The 13,928-nt window shown below is 35.4% G+C and overlaps 1 protein-coding gene across 1 annotated transcript in view; it reads right to left on the bottom strand.

Moving 5' to 3' along the window:
* Positions 1 to 275: 275 nt before the first annotated feature.
* The window catches only part of LOC6040654, a 110,329-nt gene continuing 96,676 nt past the window's right edge, over positions 276 to 13,928 (bottom strand). The window contains exons 8-9 of the mRNA XM_038261361.1: positions 11,247 to 11,376; positions 276 to 381 (exon numbers count right to left, since the gene is read on the bottom strand). Coding sequence (XP_038117289.1) covers positions 368 to 381; positions 11,247 to 11,376 — 144 coding nt within the window. The 3' untranslated portion in view covers positions 276 to 367. The remainder of the gene's footprint in view (positions 382 to 11,246; positions 11,377 to 13,928) is intronic.

Consider the following 13,928-nt stretch of genomic DNA (forward strand, 5'->3'; position numbering starts at 1 on the left):
GAATTTTTCGCCCCAAAATTTACACCCTCGGAGGTGAATTAATTTAGTTAGCAGCAGCGCAGGATGGTGCTCGCCCCTCTGCCAAAAAGTGACTTTTTTCTTTTTATGATTTTTTTTGCGTAACTCTGGTTCACAGTGTTGATTTGGGACGATTTTATTTTCATTTCTTCTGCAGGTACTATTTGCGGGATGTTTTTGATGGTGGGAAAAAGATTTATTTTCTTTTAGGGCATTGCTCGCGGCGAGAGCTGATTGATTTTTTTTCGCTTCCTTAATTTTTTTTTTGGGTGGAACTTTTGCTACTTACCTGCTGTGCACGCCGAGTATTTTTAATATTTAATCAACGTTTTTTCGATACCAGTAAATATCACGCTGACTTACCTGAAATAGAAGAGAAAAACAAACTGTATTTTTGTGGAACCTGCCTTGGGAAGCATTCACTACGGTCACCGATGAAAATGTTTGCTCGAATCGAAAATTAAAAATCGTCCAACCGAGCGCGTCCCTTGCACCTTAATCCCCTGGATTGCACTTCGGCGCACATTGTGCACACGTGTGATTGTCCTTTCTTCTCTGATTAGTTACAGGTTTCAACAGAGGTGCAGCTTAGCGAAAGTTGAATAGTTCCATTTGAGTGTGTTTTTGTGATATTCATCCCCCCTCACTTTCCCTTTGAAATGGGAATTAAAATGACAGTAATCAAGCTGCAGGTGGGGACATCGAGGAAAGTCTTTTTTTGTTCCGTTTACGATCATAAGCTCCAATTGATGATTGTCAATCGCTGTCGAAAGTGGGAAAGTTGGGTCAAAATTAACTAGGACAACTCAACTAAAAATAATTTTATTATATTTAACAAATTGAACATTTGACAGAAACCATTGTAAGGTTTCGCAGTGATTGAAAGAAAAATATTCTTTCGAATTATTTTAACCCTATTGTCCGCTCCTAACCGTTCTCTTTGAAGTTGCAATCATGCACTTAGATTGCATTCCAGTTGGTAAGCTCTTTGGAGCTGTGCATGTTGTTCTCTTTAGTTAGATGCGTTCCAAATGGGAATATTCCAAGGGTACATTTCTGGAGAGTTTTTTGAAAAGGTCCAATAATCCAAATTTTCAGTTTTTGCTTTTTGGGTGTTTTTCAATAACCTTGACTCAAAACGATTTCAAAAACACCTAAAAGGCAAAAACTGGAAATTTGGTTTTTTGAACCTTTTCAAAAACAAAAACTCCAGATTTAAGGTGGTATGTGTTTACAGGTTTGGATTGAAAGACTGGTAAATTCCCCACGTTGAAGCTGGTTGGTTTCAATGTTTTTAGTTGGAATAAAAAGTCATGAATAAATCTGTTGAAGGAATTTTTGAGAAAAAGAGTAAAAAAATAATTAAAAATCAATCAAAATTTAAATAAAATTCGTATTAAGCAAATTATACAATGTTTTAAAATGACCCCATAAAAACTATGTAAAGAACATCATGATCGGAAAACGATATATGGATTGTTTTCATTTAATTGCAATATATTTGAAATTTTGAAGAATTTTGGTAATTTTTTTTCTTGGGTCTACATAAACATGTAATATAAAATGTGCCAGCGGCCCAAGTTAAAATTATCGAATTTCTATTTGATATTTATTTAATTTCCATTTTTTAATATAATAGCAAATAAAAATTATGATAACTTAATATATCCTTCGAGTCGTTTTTGGACGAAATTAAATGATACACAGTAATTTTATTTGTGATTTTTAATTTCACGTGATATGCAAAAAAAATCACTATTTTTATATATTTTTTTATATTTTAATATGTTTTAGAACAGGCAAAAAAATCTTTCACCGAGTTATGCATTTTTGAATCAATACTGATTTTTTCAAAAAATCAAAATATTGGTCGCAATAATTTTTCATCTTCATTTTTCGACGTAAAATCGGATTTGCATCAAAAAGTACTTTAGTGTAATTTTCATAAAGTGCACCGTTTTCAAGTTAAATCCATTTTTAGGTGACTTTTTTGAAAAAAGTCGCAGTTTTTCATTTTTTTTTATTAGTGCCCATGTTTGCACAATTTTGAAAAAAAAAAACGGTGTGAAAAGCTGAGAAATTTTAGTAAGCTTTTTTTTATTTTTTTCTTACTCTTGGTGACATTTTTATTTACAAGCAATAACTGCTCCAAAATGGATTATGATGTAACACACAGCTGTAAGGAACTCCAAAACTCTGCTATGTACCTCAAAAGAACTTATTGTATCTTGATTATTCACCAATAAAACCGAATTGAATTGAAAACAAAAAAGCTGAGAAAATTGTCTATATTTAGCATTTTTGAACTTCGTTGATACGACCCTTAGTTGCTGAGATATTGCCATGCAAAGGTTTAAAAACAGGAAAATTGATGTTTTCTAAGTCTCACCAAACAACTCTCCATTTCCTAATGTCGATATCTCAGCAACTAATGGTTGATTTTCAATGTTGAAATATGAAACAATCGTGAAATTTTCTGATCTTTACGAAAACAATATTTTTTTTTAAATCAAGACTAACATTTTCAAAGGTCGTAATATTGAATGTTTTCAGTGTAGTCCTTATCCATACCTACAACTTTTCCGAAGACACGATCAAAAAGTTCCTTCAGAAGATACAGATTTTTGAATTTTCGTATATCATTTTTGCATGGACAGCTGCCAATTTTTGAAGGAATATTATATGGACAAACTAATGATGCAAAATGATTTCTTTGTGCATACCGAAGGCACCAAAAAAGGTTCAGCCAGATTAAAAAAAAAAAAAACAAAAAAAAAATCGAATGACCAAAATCTCCGATAATTGCGCTGATGTCTTCTTCTTCCAAAATTTTTACATTTACCGACACAATAATAAAATCATTTGCTTGTTAAAATAGATTCACTATGTTGCAAAATAGTATTGTCCACATACAAAAACATTTGTAATGAACACCTTTTTTCGCTTAAATTATCGTTAATTAGAGGAACTAAACCCTTTCTCAGACTTATTCTATTATCGACCTATTAGCGCTTTGAATGTTCATGATAAAATGTTTTTGACTGTTCCAAAATAATAAATAGCTCAAATAAAAGTTACACAATAGTTTCTTAAACTGATGAAAATCGAATCAATAGTTTTCAATATATCATCTGTTGAAAAATGAGGAACTTATTCAGAAGCACACAGAAAAATTAAATCTGTACATTTTTTTTTTACTTTTTGAGGCTCTGTCTCAGCAATTAGCAACAAACGCTTAAAACAAAATTTGTAGAAAATTTTCTCAACTTGACAAAGTTTTGCAGGAGCCCTTCTCCTTCATGGAACATTTTTAAATTGAATTTTTTGAAGCTTCAATAAGGGATTTGAACATTTGAAAAAAAAAGTGTTTCAAAATTCATTAAAATGCAAAAAATAAAATGTAAAAAATTCTTTGAATTGACGAAAAAAATGTTTAGCTGAACCGAATTAAAAGCAAAGCATAAGCATAGGTGCCCACCCGCAGTTGCTACTCCGTTATTGACCAGGACCTTCAGAAGTTACATCCACGAGCCGTGGAAGATGAGTGGGTGCTATCTTTCCTCGCTTCGCAACTTCTCAAAGGCCCCTATCATGCTGATCAATACCGGCGCCGGCCACGACCAGTGGTAGAGTCACGGGGAAGTGGATGGGAATGTTAGTCCGATACTTGAGTGATAGAGACCGCCCAATCGACTGCTTCTCCGACAAAGTATCACATGAGTTTTGAGGGGGTTAGTAGATGGGTATGAGGTCAGGATTCACGAGTGGCAGTGATGTGGCCATGAGCATTTTGTTTATCGGTTGAAATTTTTAAATCTTAGGCAGCCGGCTGCGGAAAGATAAACTAGTGATGATTTAGAAAGTTTTTTTAATCGAACGCGTGCCAACCGAGCATTAGTGCTATGGGCTGGACTTATCAGTATATTTTTACTGTTTCTACAATTTAGATAACGCGAGCAAATTTCAAATATCCTCGCAGCACACAATACACGACAAAAATGCGAAACAAAAGCACACAAAAAGAAATCACTTTTCACTCCGAATATTTTTTACGACCACGCGCTCCCTTTGTCAATTATGCACTGATCAAATGTTTAGCTGAACCGAATTCGCTACAAAATCATTTTTTTTTAAATTTTGATAACCTTTTTTGTATGCCCAAAGAAGCCATTTTGCATGATTGTTTGGCAAAGTTTTAGGTATGGATAAGGACCACTCAGAACAACAAATTTTACATGGTAACATTGTTTTTTTGTGTCAATTTTTAATTTCTCTTATGTCATTTGTCGACCAATATTTAGTTTTTTTTTAGAAAACTAGTATTGATTCGAAAATGTATAGCTCGGTTAAAGATTTTTTGCATATTCTGTAAATTGCTGAAAAGTTGGCAATCGATGTGCCCTAAAAAATAGAAAAAAAATGAACCAGTGTTTTAATGCCAATCAAGTTTTTGTGACTTATGAATACAACTTTTTCCGAAGAAGCCAAATCAATCATAATATTTCTTCAAAAGATAAAGATTTTTGAATTTTCTTATATAATTTTTGTATGGACAGCTTCCAAATTTGTATGAAAAATGTTTTAAGATGATGCCTTGAAGTTTTGCATCATTTCCGACATTGTTATGTGAAAAAGTTATTGTTATATTGACCCGAACCCCAAATCAGATGGTCAAGGTACCCCAACGGAATCCGGAATATCTCCGGTAAAAGTGGACCATATTTGTCCCCCATCTGACAGAAAAAATAATGAAAATATTGGTCAATTCTACCAAAAGTTATGAGATTTTTAAGAAAAATAATAGGGGCAAATGACTACCCGAGCGTTTGAGTGTTAAAAAAGTTTTAGCCGGATAAAAAAAATACAATCGAATGACCACAATCTCAGAGAATTGCTCAGCTGAAAAGATTTGTTTTGCAATGCTGTACATAGGAGTTTCATGAAAATTAATAATATATTAAACCAACAAAAAATAAAAAATAAACTCATAGATCAACACAGGAAAATGCTTATCAAATAGTTTCCAATTTATTGGACTTCTATTTCTTTGAAAAACGGAACTTGAGCTAGCGCCAAGTGGTGGTTGCTAGTACCTAACGTGAATTTTTAAGAAGAATTTGTGCTATCTATCTAGAGAATCACACAGAAAGAACAAAACACAATCTGTTCTCCGTTCCATGTCCAACTCCAAACACTCCCTCAGGGTCATTTCGGCAATAAAATGGCCAATTGAGAGCACACATCAGTTCACTCCGCTCGTCCCCAAAATTGGGCCTCCGCTCGTCCCAAACGTGTGTGTGTGCGCGCGATGTTCACGCTTGATCTTTTCCAGTTCTGTAAGTGGTCCTCAAAAGGCCCCTCTTTTCCCTGGCCCACCTGGGCTAAACCCCCAGTGCTTGTGAAGTTTTGCCCCGTCACCTTCTGAAAAACCGGACAACGGACGGACGCGAGGCAACGAGGGGAAAGGGTGTCCGAGGGGCAGACAAAACAAATAATAAAACAACCCGAGCATCCTTATGAAGATGGATCCTTTTTTGTAGTGCCCGGCACACCGAAACTGTCAACAAAACACTCAAACGGCACGGACGTGTGTGTGTGTGACCCCTCCCCCTCTCAACTCCTTGCAAGGCCATTGTTGGCAAATCTGGATTGAGGAGAGGGGGATCCACCCCCGTTGACAGTCAGTTAGACAGTTGAGCGAGTTCTCTTTCTTTTGTGCTTTTTGAGTCACCCCTCGACACCACCCTCTGCTCACAGCTTGAGAAAATCGGCCCTAAATTGTGTGTTATTTGTTTGGCAACACTGTATTTACAGGGGAAAAGATTTTCCAACGCCTCAGGAGACCCTTGACACCGAACGAAAAAAAAGGAAACCCCAACACTGACGAATGCTGTCAGCTTGGCGATTGTGTGTGTGTGTGTGGACTAAGTTTTCCAAGAAGAGAGAGGTTGTCGAAGGTTTGGGCAACTTGACGGCCTCGGCAGATGAAAGAGTCAAATCACGATGGGGCGCCCGCGAAAGGAGCTGTTTTTGGGGGGAGGGGTGGGAGACCATAAAATTAAGGCACAGCATGATCGTTCAACGCAAACACGTGGCGCGCCAGGGAACTGAATGACTTTGGACTTTTGTGGCAGTGTTAAAAATACTTTGTTTTTTATTTTATTTTATTTTTTTTTATTTAAATTGTTTGGTAGCAATAAAAAAAACAATCGAAAAATCTATGCAATCCATGGCAATCTTATTATCAGAAGTAATTTACGAAGGTTCCAAATCAATCAAAAAATCTCTTCTCAAGATTCTGATTTTCGAATATTCGCCAGCCCAAAAAAAAAATAATGGAGTCATGTATGTTATGGATTCATGAACCAATGAAAAGTGACTTCTTCGACTTAAGAAAAGCAGGGACAGGTTTTCATTCAAGTTAAAAACTCAAGGTTAAAAATTGATTAAAAATATATAATTTACGAAAGTAACAGAAGATTTTAAAAGTATATAAAAGCTGAAATTTGCTAAGAAATCCACCTGGGTAATTCTCCGCCAACGAACACAGCAGTTGCCCCGACCCCTCTTGGATTTGCCTGAAACTTTATTCTGAGGGGTAACTTTTGTCCCTGATCATGAATCCGAGGTCCCTTTTTTGATATCTCGTGACGGAGGGGCGGTACGGATCCTTTCATTTTTGAACATGCGAAAAAAGAGGTTGTTTTCAGTAATTTACAGCCTGAAACGGTGATGAGATAGAAATTTGGTGTCAAAGGGACTTTTATGCAAAATTGTACGCCCGATTTAATGGCGTACTCAGAATTCCGAAAAAAACGTATTTTTCATCGAAAAAACACTAAATACATAAGGGGTTTGCTTATAAACGTCACGGGTTATCGCGATTTTACGAAAAAAAAAGTTTTGAAAAAGTTGGTCGTTGTTGATCATGGCTGTTCATGAAAACGAACAACGTAACAAAGCAAATCTCAAAAAGTAGCCCAAGGTATCATTAATGATAAGATAAGGTAAGGCGGGGTTTTGAGCTGTCAAACAATAGTTAGCACTAGCACTTCAACGGTTTTTCGCTCTTTTCAACAAAAATTATGAAATTGCTATTTTTAAGAATGGCATGATTTTTTATGTTTTGTTTATTTATTGGACGTTTATAAATTATTGAATAAAAAACATTAAAACGAGAAAATGCACATGAAAACCATAGGTCTTGACGGTTTCTATGTAAAAAAAATTTATACTGAATTTCTACATGAATGGCACCCAAAAGGAAGGCAAGAGGATTATTTTTTTTCCAAAATCTCGCGGGCTTTTAGTTGACTTTCGGTAAAATTTTCAATGTTTAGCAATTTGAAATGATCAAGTTTGTTTTCAAGTAATACTTTAATAAGCAATCAGTCGTACAAAACAAAGTTTTTTTTTGTTTTTAGAAAATTATTCACTTTTAGAATAAAAAAAAAACTAGGAAATTGAAAATATGATTTTGAAAACTTTTGAGTGGCGTTCAAGTGTTGGCATAAATGCTATTAAGAGTCTTTCAATATACATATATTGATGAGATAGTTGCATTAGACCCCCAACGAAATATCACGATTCAGCTCTAAGATGTCGGAAAATAGCCCTTCTTCAACCAGTAATTTATTTATCCTAAAGAACTTGAAAAAGAACACTGTGGGACAATTTTGTCATTTATTTTTTTACTACAATTGGATGAAAATTCAGTAAACTTTATTTATTAACATAAAGATAGACACAAGTTAAAAAATCATTCCATCTTGGAACGGTTCATTCAAAAGATCGGAGTTTCCGCGGCTTTTTTGTGAGCGAATGTTTGTTCGCTCTTTTCAGTGAACCGGCTCTTAGAGCGGCTCGCTCATTTTTTGCCCACCTCTAGTTAGCACGAAACGAGCAAATTTCACTGATTTTTTTGTAGGGTTGTTTAGTATGCTAAACTAGATAAAAAAAAATCGCTTTTTAATCGAAATATTGTCACAAAAAATAAAATGCAATTAAAATGCTTGCGTGAATGCTGAATGTATAACAAACTTACAAAAAAAAATATCCGGTGAAATTTTTCCGAAAAATGGTCAAATTAGATAATATAGAAATCGGTTTTCCTGTTAACTATATATACAGCTAAAAACCCCGCCTTGTTTAATCTCCATACCTTGGTGGTAGCTACTAAAATGATAGTTACAATTCTCATCTCAGAATTATTTGAAGAAACTTTTCAAGTGTTTTATTTGCATTTTTCTGTCTAATGAAGTTGTTCAATGCAGTGAAATTAATCACTCAATGTAATTTTAATGTTAACGTAGTGCTGGTAAATCACAAATTTCCAACAAAATTTCAAATCTATTTTTTGGAATTTCAAAACAAAAAGTATCACTAAAGGTTTCATACATCATTACAGTTGTGATACAATGATAGAATTGCAAAATATCAATAAATTTATGAAAATATTTTCTTTCCTTACGTTTAAGGTTTTGTCCCAAAATTTTTTTTTTATAGATTAAAATGAATTATTTGATTCAAAATGTCAAAAATCAATAGTTTAGAATATTTTTTTCAATTTTAATTTTAATATTAGTCAATAAGGCCATTGCAAATATTTTTCGAAGTTTTTGTCGCCCCTCTCACCCCCCTTCAAAACTGCACCGAAAAATCAGGGGGCAAAAAAAAATTTTTTTCAAAAAACTTAAAAATTTTAAGGGAAACAGATATCTATTAACTGGAAACAATTTTAAACGCATTTTCCCGCGTTTTAAATCATATTTAGCATGTCTGAGATCGATCATTTTTTTTTTCATTTTTTGTGAAATTCCAATGTACAGCACCGCAAAAAGTTTTGTTTTTCGGCGAAAAAAAAAATATTTTCAATGTAGAGGGAGTTGTGACGCTATAACCATGGCAAATAGTGTCCAGGGCATTTGTGGAAATACAATGTCCCATCCTCGAGGGTCCCGGAGCACCAAAACTTCTTAGCGGTGCTCCCAACGATTCATTGCTCTAAAAAATCAGGAACGTGAGCGGGAGATCCCCACGTTTCTTCCTCCCCTGTAGATTCAGAACTGTATTGCTGTTTGAACATTCGTGTTCAAACTCAATCCAATTCAACGAATCATCTTTGCGGCAAACTTTACGCAGTTGGCCTGGCCGCTTTAACGTTTTGTGATGTTTCAAAGCAATTTATTGCATTGGGGCACTGCAAATGTTAATAATGACAAGAGGATGCTAGGCGTTAATCAACCTAAGGCATTTTCCAGGATGCCCTCGAAAGACTGGCTGCGCTAGGGTTAGATTAGATTGACAGTGACATTCGCCAGAAAAGAGCTAAAACTACACATTTCCAGAGGTAAAATCACACCTTTTTCTGACATAGAAAAATGTATACATTTTTTTGCCCCCCCCCCCTTGACTTTGGCCAGAGTCGAGGTACATAACTTTGAAAAAATATTTGCAACGCCCTAACTAAGAAATGAATATCTTCTTTATCATTTTCATCAAGTAATCAAGTAATCTGGAACAATGTTAAAACTTCTTTGAAATTATCCTCTAAGCATCTTCAAATGGTCAAACTGACAGCACTGGACGCCAACATGCGTTCCAAACGCTCAACTCGGCCCCATAAATCGTACTTGATGTCGGGAAATGGTGTCGTCCAGATATCGCGTCAAAGACCAACCGCCTAATGATGAGTAATGTACAGACAAAGCTGAGCGGTCAAGCTGGTGACGCGTTGGATTTTCGGAACCACCACCCGACCAGCAGAGTCCGTTGATTGACATCAACTCTGTTTGGTCCAACATTTCTTCTGTTTCTTTGATGAAGACGGATTCTCCGGGGGCCGACTCCTGGGAGCACTTAATTGCTTCGCCAAGTACTTTCAGACGAAAGCATGTGAAACAGTAAACTCCGGAAAAGTACGGATTTCTTGGGAATTTTGTCATAAAGTGTTTACAAGGTACAAGGCTGGTCAACACAAAGTCAACTTTTAATGTCCCGGTAGAATTTTAGGTTCATCGTTAAGATAAGCTTGAACTGACTGTGGGCCGCCCACCATCGTACGAACTACCGGAGGTAAAAGGGAGCGTGGGCGTGGCTTTGTACAGTTGATGATGTTGTGTTGATGATGATGATGATGGCGATGATAATGGGAACAAATTAACTTTTCGTGTGATGAAAGGAGTACTGCGAAATCTCAATCCAATTCAAGGGCCGTGTTACGAAGACTTATTTAAGAAATAAGCTATGAGATTTTTGGGGATGATACCATTCAAAGCTGTTTGATGAACAAAGACTTAATCTTGTTGAAACTTGAATGGCAGAATTAAACTTTAGGATGCTCGGCAGTGTGATCGGTTTCTTTTCATTTAATACAACTTAAGACAAGAAAGGAGATTCTCATATTTTTTTTAATGATTCAATATTTTTTACAACTACTCCTTTGATGTTATGTGAATTCCAGGTTATAATTCCATGTACACTTCCAAATAAGTTTTTTCCTGAATACAAATTGACAATTTGAACGATGAAACCAAAAAATACATATTTCTGAAGAAAATCTAAAATTTATGAAAGGCGGTTATTACGCTAACGTAACGTTACGAATTTAGAATTAAAGTAGGAAACTTTTTCTAAATTGAATTACAAATTTTAGTATTTCAGTTTTGTCAAAGATGTCTGTAGAAAATCGTAACAACACCGGCTGCACCCAGATTCACAGCACGACCCTGGTTACATAAAATGTTCTCACATGAAAAAAAACCCTCCATCAACCATGAGAATTCCACCTGACCCTGCAACAAGTCAGCCGCCAACTGAGTAAACATCTCATTGGAGATTATTTTCCAACCCACCCAAACGCACTCGGGAGAGCCCCGAAAATTCCACTCATTTTCCCCTCATTTCCAAGGAAGCTTTTCTCTCAGTAACTCACTCTCATCTTTCTCTCGCCCCCAACAAAGGAAAATGCATTCTCCCAAAACACAAGCAACAATTGAACCATTCCGGCACCGCACAACAACACGTGGTCCCCGGCGAAGAAAGCAAACATTTTCACCTCTCGCGAGAAAAAGCGGAAAAATCTCGCGCAGAACCAAGCTCTCACTCGCTCTCTCGAAGCTCAATTCAGAGAGAATTTATAGCAACGGAGAGCTTTAAGCTCGCCGCCGAAAGCTCGCGTGCAAGCGAAATGGCGCGAGTCTTGCCATAAACGCCGCTATAAAACTTACCCATATCGTCGATGATGGGAGCCATCCGCAGGGTGATTCCCACGAGGAAGAGGCACATTATCAGCAGTAGGAAAGCGGTCGCGATGATCGTCCAGCGGGCGCGCTTCGGAAGATCGTCGGGGTCTATCACCTGCGGGGGGAGGAGAAAATGAGTGAGATATTTGATTTTTGTGTTTAGAATAAAATCAAACTTCAAAGAATACAAAATTACTATTTTTATTTAAAAGCAGTTAAAAAATGTATATTCGTCTGCCTATCTTTCCAATTTAATTAAAATCTGAAAATTAAAAAAAAATCCGTGTGAACTTGCCAATGCAAATCACACTATATTAATAATAAAAAAATTGTATTGATCTAAATTTTGCTATGAAATTGTATGTTTTTGAACACTATTCAGTAAAATGTATGATCTAATTTTTTGAAATTATGAATCAGTTCCAAATGTTTGATTACAATCGGGAATCAAATTTGATAATTGATGATGAACTTTTTTTTCTACAAATCTTGGATTTTTTTTAATACTTATTAACGGAAAACATATATTTTGGTGTTTAATCGAGTCGAGTCCAGGGATATAAACTTTAAAAAAGGCAAGGGCCTCATTCCAGAAAATAAAAAAAGGTTTATTTAATCAAGAAGATCTAAGATCAACATCTAAGAACCAGTTTTTTTTTAATTTTTAGTGTTAGTTTATTTTAGTTTTTAGGTTACATTCGAATTTTAATTAAAAAAAAAACATATCACATATTTTTCAAATTATTTTGATGACATGAGACTGTAGAAAAATAATATTTCATGCTTTTTTAGATGTTTTACAAACTTTTGGTAGAAGCATATTTGAGCAATGCTCTACGAAATCGATCTTTTTTAGAATGTTAATTTTTGTATTTTTTTAATTCGACTGAAACTTTTTTGGTGCCTTCGGTATGCCCATAGGAGCTATTTTGCATCATTAGTTTGTCCATATAATTTTCCATACAAATTTGGCAGCTGTCCATACAAAAACGATGCATGAAAATTCAAAAATCTGTATATTTTGAAGGAATTTTTTGATTTGATTTGGTGTCTTCGGCAAAGTTGTAGGTATGGATAAGAATTACACTGAAAAAAATGATACACGGTAAAATTTTTTTTGGTGATTTTTTATTCAACTTTTTGTTACTAAAACTTGATTTGCAAATAGTAGTTTATGCAACAAGTTGCAAAAAGAGGATTTTTTCAGCACGAGTCGTACATTTATCCAACGAGGTTCACCGAGTTGGATAAATACGAAGAGTGCTGAAAAAATCAAGTTTTGCGACTAGTTCCATACAACATTTTTTGCAATTCCAAAAAACAAACACTGAGTGAAATTTTATGTAAAATTTTCATGTATTTTATCAATAAATCGTTTAAATAAAAAAATGTTGAAAAGTATTACTTTTCGAAACAAGTGCTGAAAAGTTCAACTTTTCAGCACCCATTTGAGTGCTGAAAAGTAGAACTTTTCAGCATTTATTTTGAAAAGTGTGGCTATTCGATTCTGTTATTTTTGGTACAGAAAAGTAGGCTATTTCGTCGTTCAAGAATGACAGGAAAAGTGAGTAGTTTCACGACGGAATTGCAAAAAAGATTTTTTTTTAGGGGACATAAAATGCCAACTTTTCAGATGTTTCCAGGTTGTGCAAAAAATCTTTGACCGAGCTATGAATTTTTGGATGCGTGTACCCCATTTGGCATAATGGACATTTGGCATAACAGGTTTTCAAGAAGGACGTTTGGCATAATTGATCTAAGACTTCAGGGACGTTTGGCTTGACGGACATTTTGCATAATGGACGTTTGGTATAATTATTACTGATTTTTTGTTTTTTAAAAGTATTTTTCATTTTTACAAATGTTAATATATAGTTTTTTACCTTTTTTATATTGCTATAAGAAATTATCATTTGTTTCGAATAATTAGGTATCTCTATTAGAGTGTAACAAAAATGACTTTTTGGCGGGCATTCAAGGGTTTGTTCCGGTGGGCATACTAAGCCCAAATCCAAAATATGAGCTTGATTGGACGTAACAGGAGCTGGCGCTCCGCCCTTCAATTTTAAATGGGATTTAACCCGTAAAAAATATTTTTTCAAAAATGTCACTTTTTGAGGCATTTTGGCCACTGAAGCGTTTATTTTCAACATCATTGGCGTGTAGGCCAGATCCTTGCGCATCTTTTGGTATATATGACATTGAAATTTGGAGCAATCTAGAGCTCGGTACAGGCCTTCAAACTTTAGCATTTTTTCGAAAAATCGGTCCTGGCAAAAAAGATATGCGTCGCGCCTCGCGACGCCCTAGACGCCATTTGATTTTGCCGGGGCCGATTTTTCGAAAAAATGCCAAAGTTTGAAGGCCTGTACCGAGCTCCAGGGTGCTCCAAATGTCAATGTTATATATACCAAAAGATGTGTAAGGATCTGGCCAACACGCCAATGATGTTGAAAATAAACGCTTCAGTGGCCAAAATGCCTCAAAAAGTGACATTTTTGAAAAAATATTTTTTTACGGGTTAAATCCCATTTAAAATTGAAGGGTGGAGCGCCAGCTCCTGATACGTCCAATCAAGCTCATATTTTGGATTTGGGCTTAGTATGCCCACCGGAACAATCCCTTGAATGCCCGCCAAAAAGTCATTTTTGTTACATCCTAATCTCT

Source organism: Culex quinquefasciatus, chromosome 3 (genome assembly GCF_015732765.1).
Source record: "Culex quinquefasciatus strain JHB chromosome 3, VPISU_Cqui_1.0_pri_paternal, whole genome shotgun sequence".
Taxonomy (NCBI): domain Eukaryota; kingdom Metazoa; phylum Arthropoda; class Insecta; order Diptera; family Culicidae; genus Culex; species Culex quinquefasciatus.